The sequence below is a fragment of the Mesoplodon densirostris genome, chromosome X, assembly GCF_025265405.1.
Source record: "Mesoplodon densirostris isolate mMesDen1 chromosome X, mMesDen1 primary haplotype, whole genome shotgun sequence".
Classification (NCBI taxonomy): domain Eukaryota; kingdom Metazoa; phylum Chordata; class Mammalia; order Artiodactyla; family Ziphiidae; genus Mesoplodon; species Mesoplodon densirostris.
The window spans coordinates 130,185,939-130,207,192 of NC_082681.1; the positions used below are offsets into that span (position 1 = coordinate 130,185,939).

The 21,254-nt window shown below is 41.3% G+C and overlaps 1 protein-coding gene across 2 annotated transcripts in view; it reads left to right on the plus strand.

Moving 5' to 3' along the window:
* The window catches only part of MID1 (midline 1), a 184,364-nt gene that overhangs the window by 106,699 nt on the left and 56,411 nt on the right, over positions 1-21,254 (plus strand). For both annotated transcript variants that reach the window (XM_060086667.1, XM_060086668.1), the window contains exon 4: positions 14,923-15,030. In XM_060086667.1, the coding sequence (XP_059942650.1) occupies positions 14,923-15,030 (108 nt within the window). The remainder of the gene's footprint in view (positions 1-14,922; positions 15,031-21,254) is intronic.

The window sequence follows — 21,254 nt, forward strand, 5'->3', positions numbered from 1 at the left end:
TCCGGTTATACTTCCAAGGGCAAGTCTAATCAGTGACATAATCAAGTCTATTTCACTCCCTGTCAGGAAGACCGAAGAGCCGGCCTCCAACCCTTGTTCTCCATAACTCTGCAGGAAAGCAGATGGCATCCACCCTTGAGTAACTCAAGCCTGAATAGGAGTCCAGCTTTGTATTTTTCCAGTCCATTGCTATTCAGGAATCATGGCACGACAACTAAAAAGAATGCCACTTAATGAGAAATGACATGTAAGATTGAACATGAGTAATGGAAGGTCATGGGATAAAAGCTTCCTCTTACCATCAGAAATGACTTCCCTTCCCTGAAACATACCACCTCCATCCTCCCCGGCATTCAACCATCCTCTTCCAGAAGTTACTTTTTTTTAGCTCTGACCACGACATCTAAAAGGTGATTTTTGCCAAATACATTGGTTCAGAATCACTTCATAGAAAGTAGCACTTTCCAGAAACTTTATGAAAAGACTCGATAGAGACAACTTGCCCATGACAGATGAACAGGTTTTTTTTTCCATTCTGTGTGCCCAACCCAAACGGAAGGGTGTACAGCACTTGTGTTATAAAGTGTGTAATTAATAAGAGAGAGGAAGGGAGGAGTTGATTGTGTTTGAATGAATTATGAGCAACACCTTCCATTCTGCTTCTTCATTTTGGAACAGCTTTGAACAGTTACCATTAGACACAAAAAGAGAAGTCAGTGGCATTCATGCCAAGAATGTAAGATTGAAGTTCCTTGAGTGTAGTCCGAGAAACACCTCGGTGGGGGGGGCAGCATTTGGTATAACTGGGACACAGAGGTCGGCAGGACATGGTGGGCAAAGTAAAAACCATACTGCAAGTATGTTTTCATTTTCCAATTGAAATCCTATGAATTCCGTCTTTGGATCTGTTCATGCCCTGAAGGAAGTGAAGTATTATTTATCAAGCACCTATTAAGTGCCAGAGAGTTTACAGATATTTTCATTGAAAGTATGCAAATGAGAAAACATTCTCACAGAAATTCAACACACTTTTCACACCTGCAGGTCTTTCACTCCAAAGCCCAAAGGCTCCAAACTCCATAGACTCTTTTCCTCTGTGCTAGAGGTTGGCAAACTATGCCCCTAGGGCCAAATCTGATTTGTCACCTGTGTTTGTAAGTAAAGTTTTATTGGGACACGGCCACACCCATTTGGTTCCATATCATCAGTGGCTGCTTGCATATGACAACGGGGGCATTGAGTAGGTACAACAGAGACCTTCTGGTCCACAGAGCTAAAATATTTACGGTCTAGCCCTTTACAGCAAAGTTTCCCAACTCTTGCTCCACATCATGGAAGACTCATCTCCAACCCTCACCTCCCATTGCATCAAGAAGAATTAGAAATACATTCGGGATTTGAAAGTAACTCGAAAATTCCAGAATCAGTCCTCATGTTATAGCTTCCAAAGCTATTGTTTTGGTGAAAGATGATGAAGGATACAAGTTTTGATTCATGCTAGAAAGTCCCCAGGTAATTGGCACAGGCCAAATGGCCCTAGAACATAAAGTGTTGATTCTATATGGACATTCCAAATAAACAGAGCTTCTTAACCACAGTGGTAGTTAACATTTATTGAGTAATTATAATGTGCCAAGCATTTCTCAGTGGCCTTCCATGTACTAATTCATTTAGTTCTCACCACAGTCCACCCCTGGGGTTTCTACCATGACACTGGTGACATCTGAGGCTTGGATAATTCTCTTTTCTAGTGGGGGCTGTCCTCAGCATCGTAGGATGTGTAATTAGCAGCAACTCTGACCTCTACCCTCTAGCCAGTAGCACTCACACACCCTCTCCCCGGCCCCCAGTTTTGACAACGGAAAATGTCTCCAGACATTGCCATTGTCCCCTGGGGGAACATCTGGTCAACCAGGTAGAAGTTGGTATTTTCTACATTATGCAGATGAGGAACTTGAGAAATGGGTAGTTGAAGCAAGTGGCCAAGAACATACAACTAGTAAGGAAGCAAGACCTGGTGTTCAATCCCAGCAAGACTTCCTCAGGACCCTGAGTTCTGAACTCCTGCCTGCTCTAGCCCTTGTTCACTCTAAATCATTTCACCTCGGGACTTCCCTGGTGGTGCAGTGGTTAAGAATCTGCTGCCAATGAGGGGGACACGGGTTGGAGCCCTGGTCCGGGAAGATCCCACATGTGGCAGAGCAACTAAGCCCGTGCGCCACAACTACTGAGCCCTCGTGCCACAACTACTGAAGCCCACGAGCCACAACTACTGAAGCCCGTGTGCCTAGAGCCCATGCTCTGCAACAAGAGAAGCCACCGCAATGAGAAGTCTGCGCACCGCGACGAAGAGGAGCCCCCTCTCGCCACAACTAGAGAAAGCCCGTGCACAGCAACGAAGACCCAGTGCAGCCAAAAATAGATAAATAAAATAAATAAATTTAAACAAACAAATAAATAATTTTACCTCGTTAGATGATTTTGCTTTACTGCAGAATGACCAACATCAACAACATCTTGGATGGTCTTGTTGCGTGTGCTGCTCTTGGGAGAAAAATTCTTTTGTGGTGACGTTTCCAAGTTTTAGGCATTAGCAATGGCATTCTTGCCGGACAGTTTTAATGTATCGTTATCATTATGTTTCATTTATAGGAAGGCTTTTATTGCTTAGCTCACCACAGTGTGTTGCTGTTTTTAATGGCATCTCGATTCGTTATCCAGCGTTCAAGCTTCATAATTTTAGAAACCTCAAGAAAAGAGGATTTATCATGAGGTTCCTGGGAGCTTTTTTTTTTTGATCCCATAGTGGAAATAAAACAAAATCCCATCTGGATAGTTAATCAGTATGTATAGTTGGTCTCCTCTGGGCCAAATCGTTTTCCACCACGTCACTCTACAGTAAAGGTTGGATTACATGTGGCTTTTATCCATGCCATCACTACTTCTCACCAAAAGCACTTGATGAAGGAATTCCATTTTTTTTTCTTTTGAAAAGCCTTTCTTGGACTTTTAAAAGTCTTAGTGAAAAGTGTTCAATATTAAGTTAACATGCTAAATATTATATTTAAAAAGGTTATCCTGTACTCTAGTTTCTCCTCCAAAGACAGGGACCCTGGGAACGTGGCCAATTTTTCCCCTCTCTCATCTCCTTCAGCTCAGTCCACAAATATTTGACTTCGGTGTGAGAGAATTTTAGGATGGAGATTACATATAAACATATTATTGATAGATGAATTACAGTAATACAGTCTGCTCTTTTCTCAGCTCTTCTTGGCTCAGTTTTATATACAGACTCAAATATTAGAATCCCTTTCATTGTTCCTTCTGGCAGCTCTGTCTAACTCCTGCCCCAGGCTCTGGAATGTTCATTACAGCTGCCTTGGACAATAAAACCCAAAGCACCCTCAGATCCTCACATTTTTCTTTGCACCTGGTCAGCAGTCTGCAGTGGGACGTAGAGCCTACTTGCACACAGATTTTCCGGTACCCTCGTCTTCCCGGCCACATCATCAGCTCATCTGCTGCTCAGTGGTGCTTTAGTTGCTCCAGCCCTGGGCATATGGGAATTCACTCCTCCGGTGTTTTTCTTTTTGAATGAGACAGGTTTGTTAGGGACATTGTGACATATAACAGTGTGAAATAATAGTGTTATTAAGATACAATAACACTAATCCCTTTAAGTTTGGATGCAGACTCAAAATTCCATATTCTTAGTAGTAGAGAAAAGTGCTATTGAGTTTAAACAGTAGCAGCAATATCAACATAGCAGCAAACCATAAAGGGTTTTTAAAAAATTTATTTTTTTGAAGTATAGTTGACTTACATTGTTGTGTTAATTTCTGCTGCACAGCAAAGTAATTCAGTTATACATATCTATACATTCTTGTTCATATTCTTTTCCATTATGGTTTATCACAGGATATTGAATCCCCTGTGCTCTACAGTAGGACCTTGTTTATCCATTCTTTGTATACTAGTTTGCATCTGCTAACTGCAGACTCCCAATCCATCCCTCCCCCTTGGTGACAACAAACCTGTTCTCTAGGTCTGTGAGTCTGTTTCTGTTTTGTAGATAAGTTCGTTTGTGTCATATTTTAGATTCCACATATAAGTGACATCATATGGTATTTGTCTTCTTCTTTCTTATTTAACTTAATATGATAATCTCTAGGTCCATCCATGTTGCTGCAAACGGTATTATTTCATTCTTTTTTTTTTTTTTTTTTTTTTTTGCGGTACGCGGGCCTCTCACTGTTGTGGTCTCTCCCGCTGCGGAGCACAGGCTCCAGACGCGCAGGCTCAGCAGCCATGGCTCACGGGCCCAGCCGCTCCGCGGCATGTGGGATCCTCCCGGACCGGGGCACGAACCCGTGTCCCCTGCATCGGCAGGCGGACTCTCAACCACTGCGCCACCAGGGAAGCCCTCATTCTTTTTTATGGCTGAGTAATATTCCATTATATGTATATACCACATCTTTTTAAAAAAGATTTATTTTATTTTTGGCTGCCTCGGGTCTTAGTTGTGGCATGCAGGATCTTTGTTGAGGCATGCAGGATCTTCACTGTGGCGTGTGGGTTTTCTCTTCTCTAGTTGTGGCGCAGGCTCCAGGGCACGTGGGCTCTGTAGTTGTGGCGTGCAGGTTCCAGAGCACGTGGGCTCTGTAGATTGTGGCACGCAGGCTCTAGTTGAGGTGTACAAGCTCAGTAGTTGTGGCACGTGGGCTTAGTTGCCTTGCGGCATGTGGGATCTTAGTTCCCCAACCAGGGATCGAACCCACGTCCCCTGCATTGCAAGGTGGATTCTTTACCACTGGACCACCAGGCAAGTCCCTATACCACATCTTCTTTATCCATTCATCTGTTGATGGACATTTAGGTTGTTTCCATGTATTGGCTATTATAAATACTGCTGCTGTGAACATAGGGGTGCATGTACCTTTTTGAATTATAGTTCTGTATGTATATATGCCCAGGAGTGGGATTACTGGATAATATAGCAACTCTATTTTTAGTTTTTTAAGGAACCTCCATACTGTTCTCCACAGCGGCTGCACCAAGTTACATTCCCACCAACAGTGTAGGAGGGCTCCCTTTTCTCCACACCCTGTCCAGTATTTCTTATTTGTTGATTTTTTTAATGATGGCCCCTCTGACTGGTGTGAGGTGATATCTCATTGTAGTTTCAATTTGCATTTCTCTAATAATTAGCAATGTTGAGCATCCAAAAAAGAGTTTTGACCTTTCTCAAGGTCACCATCATTTGAATCATGGTACAGCTTTGCTTTTGCCAGGAGGACCAATTCTAGGCAAATTTGTAAAGTAGACATTTGTCTTTTAAACCCCCAATCTCGTTGGTAGTGATTTCAGGGGATCAGGTTCAGAGTCTTAAGCCAAAGGGGTACAATATCAAGAGTACACTAATGGTGGGCCAGCGTGGTAGGGGGCTCTCCTGGGCTGCACAGGTTGGCAGGGGCACCAGTCTCGTGCTTTCAAAGTGAATGGTGGGGACTTCCCTGGCGGTTCAGTGGTTAAGACTTCGCCCTCCAATGCAGGGGGTGCGGGTTTGATACCTGGTCAGGGAGCTAAGATCCCACATGCCTTGTGGCCAAAAAACCAAAACATAAAACCGAAGCAATATTGTAACAAGTTCAATAAAGACTTTAAAAATGGTCCACATCAAAAAAAAAAAAATCTTAAAACCAAACCCAAAGTGAATGGTGGCCTGTGGAATTGTGCAGTGCCAGCACCCTTCTTCCCTCAACACCCTGAAAGAAAGTTTCCTTTCCCTAGCACGTCGGGGTCATCCTCTCCTAGGCTTACTTCATTGTTTGCACTGGGTATGAATAGGAAGTGATCTATCAAGTCAGCATATCCTTTTCACAGGAGGAATTTAAAGGTTTTACTCTGAAAATCTAGAGGTTTTTAACATGCATATTAGTCCAATTCCACCTGTGCGAAGTGGCCAGATATTTTTCCCCGTTGATAGAAGAGTTCCATAAAATATTTCTAAAGATGTGAAGGCCACACATATCTGAAATCTGATGACGTTATACCCTGCACTGAACATCTCAGTGGAATACAAGTCAAATTAAAAGAGCAGGGACTTCCCTGGTGTCACAGTGGTTAAGAATCCACCTGCCAGTGCAGGGGGCACGGGTTCGAACCCTGGTCCGGGAAGATCCCACATGCCGCGGAGCAACTAAGCCCGTGCGCCACAACTACTGAGCCTGTACTCTAGAGCCCGCAAGCCAAAACTACTGAGCCCGTGTGGCACAACTACTGAAGCCCGCGTGCCTAGAGTCCGTGCTCTGCAACAAGAGAAGCCACCGCAGTGAGAGGCCCGCACACAGTAACAAAGACCCATTGCAGCCAAAACTAAATAAATATATTTTTTAAAAAAATTAAAAGAGCAAGTTTTTAGAAATACTTAGAAACTTTACAGACTTCTAAGGAACGTTTCACAGACACGTAGTCCAATTTTTAGTGTGTGGATGTAATTAAATCCCTTTAATGTTCATATACATATGACAAGAACAAAGTAATAAATTGTCCATTTCACGCCACCCCTTCTGTGAAATACTGTAACACTATTACACCATAAAATTTAGCGGGGGGACTTTTTACTGGGCCTGGCTAACCAAGTGCTCTGGAGAAAATAGCCAACCCATTTATGTGATCATTAACTAATCTGGGGAATGTGTACATGTAACTGCATTTCTAAAAAAGGCAGATAAACTGTGCACCCAGGGGCAACTTACATGGGACTGTGGCTGATTCTTGGTAGCTGATCCAAGCGTGAATGCGGCCGGTGGCCCTGTGCTGAATTAGCTCTCAGGGCTACTACTAGGGTGAGACAGGAGCAATGGCCTCACTTCATTATTCAACTTGCCAGTTTGTCTTCCACTGGGCTATCATGGATCAGAAAGTCAGAGTCTGTCCAAGAGAAGCTGCAAAATTACCCTAGGAATAGGAGACAGTGGGTTAGCAACTCCGTACAAGCAGGACTCTCTTCTTCTGTATCTTACACATTTCCCTTCCCATTTTACCCTTCCTGCCCCCAAAAAAGTTAGTTTAGGACAACTGTGGACACCCTAGATAGAAGGTAAATACAATCCATTCCGTTATTCACAGTAATTACACTCCGTGAAGTCACCAGGAGCACTGGCTAATCATGAACCATTGCTCGTCAGGGAAATACACACACACATACACACACCCCCACACACATAGATTATAATCTTAAATCCTAAAAACAAGTCATCCTGGTTGATTGTATTTTCTCTTTATTTTATAAACAAGAAAAGGAGGTTTCAAAGTGTTAAGTGATTTGGCTGAGGTCGCCCCACTAACAGATGCTAGAGCGGGGACTCAGACCCAGGCTAACTGGCTGCAGAGCCGACGCTTCCTGCTCAGTGCTGTGCCACTTCTGTTGTCCCCATCCTGTGGTTCTATGAGAGCCGGAGCAAGAAGGCGGAGCGTGTCTTGTTCAACCGCAGCTGGCTGCTGACTCATTTCTTTCACGCTCTGAGCCTGTCTGCAAATGGATGTGAAAAGGCCCCAAGTATTGATGTGGAGGTCAGAAACGAGTTTTTAAATGTTTGCAAGGAGGTCTGTTAAATCCATCATACTCCAATAAAGATGTTTAAAAAAGTCAAATAAAAAGACATTGCTAAATACAAAAACAAAAAAGCAGCATCAGGAGTGCCTGCAGACACCCTTTCCACATCTTTTGGCTGGTTCCTTTTCATCCCTCGAGAGACTTGTCAGAGAATTCTTGTCTGATCGTGACCACTATTAAAAAAGACCCTCGGGCCTCCCTGGTGGCGCAGTGGTTGAGAGTCCGCCTGCCGATGCAGGGGACGCGGGTTTCTGCCCCGGTCTGGGAAGATCCCACGTGCCGTGGAGCGACTGGGCCCGTGAGCCGTGGCCGCTGAGCCTGTGCGTCCGCAGCCTGTGCTCCGCAACGGGAGAGGCCACAACAGTGAGAGGCCCGCATACTGCAAAAAAAAAAAAAAAAGACCCTCCTCTCAGCTGTGTTCGATCCCATTACCCTCTGATTTCCTTTACACACGTCACGATCTGAAATTTTTATTTATTTCTTGGCTTGTTCAGCCTGTTGCCCTTTGCTTACATGTAAACTCTGTGATAATGGGAACTTTGTCTCTCTTGGGTCACAATGTATGCCCAGCACTTGGAATGCTGGCTGATACACTGTGGGAACCCAGTTGCTGTTATTTGAATGAATAAGTGAATGGAAAGGTGAATGGGTCAACAGTGGTATGTAGCTCTTTCAATGTGAAGGCTGCAAGTGTATTCTGAGAGCAGTCATGGCTTGAGCTTGTGTGACATCGGCTATGGTACTTCCAGTCTCCGAAAAGGTGTTCGTTAGGGCCTTAAAAAAAAATAGTGTGATAACTCCGGAAAGAAGAAATAAGTTCTGAAAGAATTGGGATTAGATCTCACTTTAGAAGACTTTAATTTAGAATATTTTGCAAAGAGACAAAGTTAGTACTAAAGACTAGGAGACAACGGTGGGGAGGAGGACGCATTTCGCGGCAAGAAAGGAAGCTGTAGGGACTTCCCTGGTGGTCCAGTGGTTAGGACTCCATGCTGTCACTGCCCAGGGCCCAGGTTCGATCCCTGGTCGGGGAACTAAGATCCCACAAGCCGCATGGCACAGCCAAAAAAGAAAAGAAAGGAAGCTGTAACTCCAGATGTAGAGAAGATACATGGTGAGCACATGGCTGAGGCCAACACAGAGATGAGGTGAGAGGGACCGAATTTCTCCTCTTGAGGGGCTGATGTGATATTTACTCATGAGTGCAATCAAGGTGAGAAAAAAAAGTAGCAGGGAGGAGCCTGAAATGGGAAGAGGGCTCACTTTTAAGCTCTATTTTGTCCTGCGATGTGAAGGGCTCTATAGGAGAAGCACCCTATTTCCATGTGGTCCAGAGGTGGTATACAGCAGTTGCTACCACTGGTCATTGTTCCTAATTCTCTCCACCCGCCTTGTGTTTAGGTTAAGGACCAAGAAGGAGACTTATGACACAAAGGTAGAAGTGGAGGTCTGTAAAAGAGGGTTTGGGGGTTGTTTCTTGAATCCTTAGATTGGCCCTACTCAAAGCACTTCCATCAGCCTTCGTGGTTTCTGAATCAAAAGATGTGAATCAGACATAAAAGCTAAAATCATAACCAGGAGCTGCCAGCTTCCAAACCAAAACTGGGAGCTGGAAACACCTGAACACACTGCAAGTAACCAATAAACCCTGCCATATTTTAATGAATAGCTTGTATAAGAAATGAAGTCCAATGAAATCATTAACTTTTTTTTTAAGTGACAAACGAAACAGCACAACTGGAAAACTTCTTTGTATTGGAAGGATTTTAGAAATATAGGATAGCATTCAACTCATTTTATTGTACCTTTTGGAATATAAGAATGGTAGGGTTACAAATATTTGGAAGCTTCATCAAAGTTGGAAAAGAGATTAAACTTTCCCAGTCTCAAAGGAAGGTCACATCTGTATTCTTTGAAAGATCTAAGGATAGGGCTTCCCTGGTGGCGCAGTGGTTGAGAGTCCGCCTGCCGATGCAAGGGATGCGGGTTCGTGACCCGGTCCAGGAAGATCCCACATGCCGCGGAGCGGCTGGGCCCGTGAACCATGGCCGCTGAGCCTGCGTGTCCGGAGCCTCCCCACCTCCCCTTATCCCACCTCCCCTTTCCCCCCTTGGTGTCCATATGTTTGTTCTCTACATCTCTGTCTCTATTTCTGCCTTGCAAACAGGTTCATCTGTACCATTTTTCTAGATTCCACATATATGCGTTAACATATGATATTTGTTTTTCTCTTTCTGACTTGCTTCACTCCGTATGACAGTCTCTAGGTCCATCCACGTCTCTGCAAATGACCCAATTTCGTTCCTTTTTATGGCTGAGTAATATTCCATTGTATATATGTACCACATCTTCTTTATCCATTTGTCTGTCGATGGGCATTTAGGTTGCTTCCATGACCTGGCTATTGTAAATAGTGCTGCGATGAACATTGGGGTGCATGTGTCTTTTTGAGTTATGAAAACCAGAATATCTTTAACCAGAGAATATGTTAGCAGCCACATCAAAACCTAAGGACCTCACAATATGGTCAATTGAGTTTTGACCAAGTGCTAAGACACTTCAATGGAGGAAAGAATAGTCTTTTCAATAAATGGTGCTTAGGCAACTGGATATCCATAAATATAAGGATGAAGTTGGACCCCTACTTCTCATAATAATACACAAAACTTAATTTAAAATGGTTTGTAGACATAAGTGTAGGAGATAAAACTTCTAGAGGAAAACTGAGGTATAAATCTTCATGACCTTGGATTAGGTTTCTTAGCTACAACACCAAAAGCACAAGCGACAGTAGAACAATAGATAAATTAGACTCCATCAAAATTTAAAACTTCTGTGCTTCAAAAGTCACCATCAAGAAAATGAAAAGACAAACCACAGAATGGGAGAAAAGATTTGCAAATCACATAGCTAATAAGGGACTTGTATCCAGAATATATAAAGAAATCATACAATTCAACTATATAAGACAAATGACCCAATTACACAATGTGCAAAGGATCTGAATAGTCTTACCTCTAAATTAGGCACACATATGGCCAAGAAGCACACGAAAAGATGCTCGACATCATTAACCATCAGGGAAATGCAAATCAAAACCACAATGAGATGCCACTCCACACCCACTAGGATGGATAAAACAAAAAAGACAGACAGTATCAAGTGTTGACAAGGATGTGGAGAAATTGGAAGCCTCACATACTTCTTGTTGGAATATAAAATGATGCAGCCCCTTCGGAAAACAGTTTGGCAGTTCCTCAAAAAGTTCAACACAGAATTAACATGTGACCCAGCAATTCTACTCCTGTACTCAATAAGAATGAATACATATGTGCACATAAAAATTTATACATGAATGTTCATAGCAATATTGTTTATAGTAACTAAAAAGTAGAAGCAACCCACATGTCCATCTACTAGAGAATGGATAAACAAAATGTGGTATATTGCTTAAAGGGATGAAGTACTGACACATGCTATGACTTGGAGGAATCTTGAAAACATTATGCTAAGTGAAATAAGCCAGACAAAAAGGATCGCGTATTGTTTGATTCCATTTTTATAATGTCCAGAACAGGCAAATCCATAAAGAGACAGAACATAGATTAGTGGTTACCTAAGCCTTGAAATGGGGTGGGTAGCAAGAATGTGGAGTTACTGCAAATGGGTATGGGAATTCTTTAGGGGATATTGAAAGTTTTCTAAAATTAGATTGTGATGATGATAATAGAACTCTGAGAACACTCAAACCCACAAACCGTACACTTTAAATGGGTGAATTTTATGATATGTGAAGTATATTTCAATAAGGCTGTAAAAAAAAAAGAAAATCAACACCCTTCCCCCTAAAAAAAAAACTTAAGACATATTTTTGTGTCTATACAGTCCTAGAAAACCAATAAATCCAATACCTGCGTATTGAGTGCTTGTAATATATCATGATAGCTACTTGCTTCATTACATTTTACCTTGTCTCTTGTTGGAAGATCATTTTCACTATCTGTTCATTCAACAAATAGTTTTTGAATGCCTATTCTGTGCCAAATATGGTGCCAGATGCTTGGGATAGATGCCTCATTACATACAACAGCCAAAGATCCCTCCCTTTATGGAGCTTGCATCCAATTGGATTTACCTTGATTGTATGTTCAAGTACAACTTAGCTCTGAGGGCTCATTCTAGGAGATACTTTTCAAGTGTAAGGTGCTGTTTTCCAGAAATTTCACTTTCTCCATTATAATGGGCCCATGGTTTCAATATGATCCCACCCTTTTCACAGCTCAGTTGTAGTCAGTTATTAAATTCAGGTTGAAGTCAAAAGAAATGACAAGAAATTTCTTGAGAGTAGTGGGGTTTCAAGTAAATATTTCCATAGATAGCTCAACTTATTTGAGAAGCCTCAAGGGGAACTAGAAATGATGACAGAAAAGTAATGGTAAGAGAAATTGAGCCCAGTGATTAACTTCCTTGAAATATTAGCCTGAGTTCCACGTTCTGTGCTTGTCCATCAATGCATTCTTAATTCTTTCTTTTGTTTATGAAACGTTTAGCAAATATGTCTGTGTGCTAATCTGACATAGGACATGATCTCATAGTTCGCTGCAAATGGCCAGTGACCATCATCTCCTCAATAAGGCAGTATCTTGAGTTGTCTCTCTGCCCTGTCTTACAGTGAACAGGAATAAAACTCAAGGAATCCTGGTCTCTGGAAACAGGACATGATTTCTCTGAACAGCCATCAGTGAATTTTTATTCTGAACTCCTGACCCCACTTCCGGTTTGTGTCATTCATAGAGATTGAAATTACTCCAGTTAAAGAAAGTATCCCTAATCAAAAGGGCTTAATGACTGGGCCATGTCTCCTCCCTGAGTTATACTGGAGTAATCAGTGCTATTGTCCTTCTTTGTAACACTGCAGCTTCTGCTGCGCTGTGCTAAAATCATAAAACTCATGCATGCTATCTCCATTTCCCACAGCTGTGATTTCTGGGTCTCTGTCTGTGAATAAGCATTTCAGAATTGTCATGAGATGGAGGAAATAGCACGTGCAGAGTATTTCCCAAGCCCAGTTGCCAAGAATGAGCTAATTTTAACCCTCCCTTGCATACAATGAGCCTTAAAAACTTCAAATACAAGCCATTCTACAATGATCTACCTTGCCAGGACAATGGCAGGCTTTCATTGTAGAACCCCGGCCTTCCTGAAGTATACCAGAAGTAAGATTTTAAATTATGCCATAAGATTAATAAGATATTCAACCATCCTCTTCCTTTTTGATGTTTTTATAGTGATTAAATACAAAGTTCATGTCTGTATATAAAAGAAAAGTTAAATAAATGTAATGTAACCTTGCTATCTTACTTTTGGAAAATTTGTTCAAAAGATATTGATCATAATCTATCCTCCATAAAAGAATAATATTAGCTTTTTCTAACTTTTTATGTTTAACAGGCTAAAATTGCACTTTCCTTCAAAATATAAAAGCAGGAATTGCAAATATATTTCAAGCGTCAATTTTCAATCAGTTGGTAATAGCTACATACATGGTGTGTTAAGAAAGATCCTGAGGGACTTCCCAGGTGGTCCAGTGGTTAAGACTCCGTACTCCCAGTGCAGGGGGCCTGGGTTCGACCCCTGGTCAGGTAGCTAGATCCTGCATGCTGCAACTAACAGATCCCGCACGTGGTAACAAAGATCCCGCATGCTGCAACTAAGACCCAGCGTGGCCAAATAAATAATTTTTTTTTTAAAAGAAAGATCCTGAGGTTCAGTATGGCTTAGCAAAAAAGACTGCTATCATTGGATAATAAATATTTTCCAGGGGTGCAAGAAGATAGGGAGTGGACATGTAAGTCCTATATTTGCCATCCCTGCATAATTGGAAGAAGAGTTAACATTTAAAATATCTTTTCATAGGAAACACTCTTGCACTGTTGGTAGGAATGAAAATTGATACAGCCACTATGGAGGACAGTATGGAGGTTCCTTATAAAACTAAAAATAGAACTACCATATGACCCAGCAATCCCACTACTGGGCATATACCCTGAGAAAACCATAACTCAAAAAGAGACGTACCACAGTGTTCACTGCAGCACTATTTACAGTAGCCAGGACATGGAAGCAACCTAAGTGTCCATCAACAGATGACTGGATAAAGAAGATGTGGCACATATATACAATGGAATATTACTCAGCCATAAAAAGAAACGAAATTGAGTTATTTGTAGTGAGGTGGATGGACCTAGAGTCTGTCATACAGAGTGAAGTCAGAAAGAGAAAAATAAATACGGTATGCTAACACATATATATGGAATCTAAAAAAAAAAAAAAGGTTCTGAAGAACCCAGGGGCAGGACAGGAATAAAGATGCAGACATAGGGCTTCCCTGGTGGCGCAGTGGTTGAGAGTCCGCCTGCCGATGCAGGGGACACGGGTTCGTGCCCCGGTCCGGGAAGATCCTACGTGCCGCGGAGCGGCTGGGCCCGTGAGCCATGGCCGCTGAGCCTGCGCGTCTGGAGCCTGTGCTCCGCAACGGGAGAGGCCACACAGTGAGAGGCCCGCATACCACAAAAAGATGCAGACATAGAGAATGGACTTGAGGACAGGGGGAGGGGGAAGGGTAAGCTGGGACAAAGAGAGTGGCATGGACATATATACACTACCAAACGTAAAACAGATAGCTAGTGGGAAGCAGCCGCATAGCACAGGGAGATCAGCTCCTTGCTTTGTGCCCACCTAGACGGGTGGGATAGGGAGGGTGGGCGGGAGACACAAGAAGGAGGGGACGTGGGGATATATGTGTACGTACAGCTGATTCACTTTGTTGTACAGCAGAAACTAACAGAACATTGTAAAGCAATTATACTCCAATAAAGATGTTTAAAAAAAGAAAAAAGTAGACAAATAAAAAAATAAAATATCTTTTCATGACAGATATAGAGAACAAACTAGTGGTTACCAGTGGGGAGAGGGAAGAGGGGAGGGGCAAGATGGGGTAGGGGAATAAGAGGTACAAACTACTATGTATAAGATAGGTAAGCTACAAGGATATATTGTACAACACAGGGAACATAGCCAATATTTAATAATAACTATAAATGGAATATAACCTTTAAAAATTGTGAATCACTGTATTGTACACCTGAAACTTATATAATATTGTATAGCAACTATACCTCAATAAATTCTTTAATAAAATATTTTTTCAGCAATTACCAGAAATATACTAGTCTACATTAAAAAAAGAGCATTTAACTAAAACAAATGCCAAATTAATGCTCACCATTTTATCTATCCCATAGGTCAATGCATCACGTCAAGAAGCCAAATTGATGGAGGAGTGTGATCTTCTTATTGAGATCATTCAGCAAAGACGACAGATTATTGGAACCAAGATCAAAGAAGGGAAGGTACGATTTCTAGAGCCGAAGGTTTTGTATTCTCTACCTAGAGAAAATATACTCCCATGCACTTCAGTAGCTTAGGAAATATTGAATGACTCCTTTTTCTATATTGTGTATAATCTCGTCCTAGGTCTTTAAGACGTACTTCAAAGCCTCTTGGTTGGCCATTTTTTCCTCCAGCCTTTCTTTGTGTTATGGTCTCCTATGCATACCTGTAATACAAAGGCTGCTCCATTACCCAGCTCCAGGGCACAGCATGGAGCTCTGGTTTATTGTAGCCACTGTTTTCCATCTCTCTTCTCTATGAGAAGGTGGGTTCCATAGAGGAAAAGTTCATTTCATATTTATTGGTATATCCTAGCAATCAAAACAGTATTAAATAAATGTTTAAATGAATCAGACTTTATATACAGAAATTATGAAGTGCTTTCTCGTGCTCTTGAGGGAATTTAGACAGGTGTCATTTCATCGTGGCAAAACTCCTGTAGTTTCACTATATCTTTTTTTTTTTTTTTTGCTTTATAACAAATTTAATCAGTTATACATATACATATGTTCCCATATCCCCTCCCTTTTGCGTCTCCCTCCCACCCTCCCTATCCCACCCCTCCAGGCGGTCACAAAGCACCGAGCTGATCTCCCACTAGCTACCTACCTTACGTTTGGTAGTGTATATATGTCCATACCGCTCTTTCACTTTGTCACAGCTTACCCTTCCCCCTCCCCATATCCTCAAGTCCATTCTCTAGTAGGTCTGTGTCTTTATTCCTGTCTTACCCCTATGTTCTTCATGACATTGTTTTTTCTTAAATTCCATATATGTGTTAGCATACAGTATTTGTCTTTCTCTTTCTGACTTACTTCACTCTGTATGACAGACTCTAGGTCTATCCACCTCATTACAAATAGCTCAACTTCATCTCTTTTTATGGCTGAGTAATATTCCATTGTACATATGTGCCACATCTTCTTTACCCATTCATCCGATGATGGACACTTAGGTTGCTTCCATCTCTGGGCTATTGTAAATAGGGCTGCTATGAACATTTTGGTACATGTCTCTTTTTGAATTATGGTTTTCTCAGGGTATATGCCCAGTAGTGGGATTGCTGGGTCATATGGTAGTTCTATTTGTAGTTTTTTAAGGAACCTCCATACCGTTCTCCATAGCGGCTGTACCAATTCACATTCCCACCAGCAGTGCAAGAGTGTTCCCTTTTTTCCACACCCTCTCCAGCATTTATTGTTTCTAGATTTTTTGATGATGGCCATTCTGACTGGTGTGAGATGATATCTCATTGTAGTTTTGATTTGCATTTCTCTAATGAGTAAAGATGTTGAGCATCCTTTCATGTGTTTGTTGGCAGTCTGTATATCTTCTGTGGAGAAATGTCTATTTAGGTCTTCTGCCCATTTTTGGATTGGGTAAAAGTATGAGATTAGATCACTCCCTAACACCATACACAAAAATAAGCTCAAAATGGATTAAAGACCTAAATGTAAGGCCAGACACTATCAAACTCTTAGAGGAAAACATAGGCAGAACACTCTATGACATAAATCACAGCAAGATCCTTTTTGACCCACCTCCTAGAGAAATGGAAATAAAGACAAAAATAAACACATGGGACCTAATGAAACTTAAAAGCTTTTGCACAGCAAAGGAAACCATAAACAAGACCAAAAGACAACCCTCAGAATGGGAGAAAATATTTGCCAATGAAGCAACTGACAAAGGATTAATCTCCAAAATTTATAAGCAGCTCATGCAGCTCAATAACAAAAAAACAAACAATCACTATATCTTATACCCCTTTGTGGATATACGATATTAATAGTACTTCTTTGCTAATGTTTGTATGTTTAAAATTCCTATGGTTTTATAGTAAGCTATATTCAAAAAGCAATTCACAAATTTAGGTTATATTCTTTTTTTTTTTTTTTTTTTTTTTTTTTGCGGTACGTGGTCTCTCACTGTTGCGGCCTCTCTCGTTGCGGAGCACAGGCTCCGGACACGCAGGCTCAGTGGCCATGGTTCACGGGCCTAGCCGCTCCGCAGCATGTGGGATCCTCCCGGACCGGGGCACGAACCCGTGTCCCCTGCATCAGCAGGCAGACTCTCAACCACTGCACCACCAGGGAAGCCCTAGGTTATATTCTTTACGGCCATCTTCTTATTTATTCAAAATTCATTCAGAAATGTTGATAACTTAAGAATCCATCACTTTATTCTATTTTTAAATTAGTCATATTTTTATTGAAATACTTATGATCTACTTTATTTTCCCCATTTCTCTGCCACCCTCACAAGACAATTTTGTATATATCTAAAAATAGAAACATTCATCCCAGATCCAGTCAGTTCATGAATTTCTATTATTACTGCTCTTAACTATAATGACACATATAATTAAATCCAGTTGGCAAGTATTAAGTAGTACACAGATTACAACAGCTAATGTATGTGCTTTTCTCTGTTTTCTTCAAACTTTTAAAGGTGCTTCTAATATTGTAGAATGTTTTAGACTGCTTTGTCTGTATAGATTGAAAAAGATTTATACATGTACATTGTGATGGTGATCAGAAGAGTTGAAGTCAAATCCAATAGTTCTGGAAGCTGTTCCAGTAGATTATCAAATTAATACACAGTTATTCCCTGGCCAGGGACGGACTCAGATGTGTTGAACAGCTACTTTCCCCCACATACAACTTACTCTGAGTGTCAGCCTGGAATCTGTACAGGATCTACTTCCTCTTCTGTCATCATGCACCATGTGTATTTCTCTTAATACCTGACGTCTTCCAGGTTCGCAGGCACATGAGAGCCTGAAAACAACTGTAATTAATTATTAACATACTTGTGGAAGGTAATTTGTTGCCTTTACGTGGTCATGTGCAGGGATCAGCTCTCAATATGCATATTACTTCCTTATTGCTGCTGGAACAGATTCCCACAAACTTGGTGGCTTAAAACAACACAGATTTATTGATACCTGACCTTTTGGAGGTCAGAAGTCTAAAAGCAGTCACAACTGGGCTAAAGTCAAGATTTCAGCAGTGCTGTTTCTTTCTGGAGGCTCTAGGGCAGAATCCATTTCTTTTCTGGCTTTTAGAAGCCACCCACATTCCTTGGCTTGTGGTATCTTCATACCACTCTGAGCATTGCACCCATCCTCAAATCTCTTTCTCTGGCACAGACTCTCCTGGTTCTCCCTCATAAGATTATCAACCAGATAATCTAGGATATCCCCCATCTCCAGATCCTGCACTTAATCATATCTGCGAAGTCCCTTTTGTCATGTAAGGTATCATATTTTTAAAACTCCTAGGATTATGGGCCTCCCTGGTGGCGCAGTGGTTGAGAGTCCGCCTGCCGATGCAGGGGATACGGGTTCGTGCCCCGGTCTGGGAGGATCCCATATGCCGCGGAGCGGCTGGGCCCGTGAGCCATGGCCGCTGAGCCTGCGCATCCGGAGCCTGTGCTCCGCAACGGGAGAGGCCACAACAGTGAGAGGCCCGCACACCGCAAAAAAAAAAAAAAAAAAAAAAAAAAACTCCTGGGATTAGGATGTGGGCATCTTTGGGGGCCCTTATTCAGCCTGCAGTGACTCTCTGCCCCAACTTCCTGGCCAGCAGGTCTTCCTTTCCCTTACGTAACTTCCCAGCATGAGGGTTCCTCTCATGAGCTAGAGCAAAGTAGCGAAGGGTGTGTGTCCCCAGTTCCAGCCATGGTGATGCATGGGCTTCATGCTCTGGTGCACCCACTCTACCCTGGGCACATGTCTGTGATAAGGAACATAGTAAAATAGAAAAGCAAAGAGACACATAGCTGGGCCCCAAACCAGATAAATATCTCCATGGGCCAGAAATAGAAAAAAAAACTACAAAGCCATGATGGTGGCTTTTTAAGACACAGGCTCCTGGGACTTGGTCTGGAAGAGACTAAAGCAGCAACACCTTCAACTCCTGTGGCTAAATAGTTTTGGAAATGTTGGGGTAAAAGGGCTAGAAGTGCTCCAGATGGTATGGGAAAGTGAAATTAGGCATTTTGGTTAATGCCATGGGCTGTGTAAGGCTTCTTAGTTCATTCAAAGGGACCGAAAACAGATTATTGCCAGCCTTCATCTAGGGTTGTAGCTGTTAGCAAACTTCAGGCCTGGGAGTCTAGAGTAAGTCAGCTGGGTTGGAGCCTGGCTCTGCACTGTTTCTCATACCTACACAAAACGGGAGCCTCAGAAATGCAGAGATAATACAAGATTCTGGAATGAGGACCCCCAAGGATGGGGTGAAGGAGACTATAAAACAGCCAGGATAGGCTAAGCAAGGTGGGTGAGGGAGAAAAACATTATGAATGACTTCAGCCCTTGAAAACAGAAACTCAAACCACAATTCCAAAGCAAATAAAGAGATCTTGAATTTCTAAAAATACAGCCAACAAAATCAAAGACATTTTCTCACCTCAGTTGAAATTAATTTTATGTGAAAATGTTAAGAAGATGTTCAAAGAGATACATGAAGGAATAACTTCTATCTTAAAAGAGCAAAAAATTGTGAAGCCACAAAAGAAGGATGTGAAATATGAAAAAAAAAGATATAAAAATAACAAATTAGAAGTTTCAGAGGGAAAAATGTATGCACTGAAATGGCAAAGAAAACTCAGTGGGAAGGGAATTTTGGAAGCTGAGTTTTAGCCTCCACATAGGGGAGGCTGTCTACACATAAGAATAGGAAACTGGATCCGTACTTGACACCACATACAAAAATTAAATGTCAATAGATCATATACCTAAATGTAAAAGGTAAAAACTCTGAAAATTCTAGAAGAAAGAAAACATGGGAGGAAATCTTGGTGAACTTTGGTTGGCCAAAGATTATATGCACTGGCAGAAACATAAAAGAAATATTTACAAGCTATAGAGATAATTATATATTGTATTTCACCAAAAGTAATAACTTCTCCTCAAAAGGCACTCTTAAGAGAGTGTAAAGACAAGCCACATATTAGGAGAAAATACTTATAAATTATTTATTTAATAAAGTAATTGTATCCAGTATATATAACAAATTCTCAAAACTCATTAATAAGGAAATAGATGACCCCTTCACCAAAATGGATAAAAGATTTGAATAGATACTTTACCAAAGAATGTATAAGGATGGCAAGTAAGCACATGAAAAGATGTTCAAAGTCATTAATAATTAAGGAAATGCAAATTAAAACCTCAGTGAGATACCACTACTTACCTACTGGGATAGTTAAATTAAAAAGCTGGACCATGCCAAGTGTTGGTGAGACTGTGGAGGAACTATAGCTCACACACTGTTTCTAAGAATGGAGACGGTATATTTCAGAAAACTGTTTGGCAGGTTCTTAAGTAGTTAAACATACACTTACCATTCGATCCAGCCATTCTAGGTGTTTACCAAGAAAAATGAAAGCGGATGTTTATATAAAACTTGTATGTGAATTTTCACGTTAATATTAAGGGTAATATTAAGGGTAATTTCCTGACTGGAAATGACCCAAAGTCTATCAACAGATGAATAGATGAACGGTTTGTGGCATTTCCGCACAATGCAGTACTATCCAGCAGGGAGTGAACTCTTGACACATGCAACAGCATGAATCTCAATATAATTATGGTGAGTGAAAGAAGCCAGACAGAAAAGAGTATATACTGCATGAGTGTATTCATACAAAATTCTAGACATAACACTTTCTAATAATCTACAGTGACGGAAAACAAATCAATGGATGCTGAGCGATGAGTGACAGGGGTGGGTGGGATGAATTACAAAGGGACAGGAGGAGAATAGGGGGGTGATATATATGCTCATTATCTTGAATATGAGGACTGTTTCATGGGTTTACACGTATTTGAAAACTAATCAGATTTGTACTTGAAACATGTGCAGTTTCTTATACATTAATTATATCTCAGTAAAGCTGTTTATAAGACAAGTAAATTGTACATTTATACAATGGAACAGTCTTCAGAAATTAGAAGTACCGAACTAGGGTGATACGTATTCATCTGGACAAACCACAAAAAGAGAAGCAAGTTTTATGATGACTCTTAGGGAATGAGAAGTATTATATAAAATGTGATGAACTACAAAAAAATCCCATATAATGTTTAGGCATATATACATCAGCATGCTTGGGAGTCATCAAGAGGGTGTTCTCCTCTGGAGAGGGACATGAATGAAATTAGGGAGGGACGCACCAA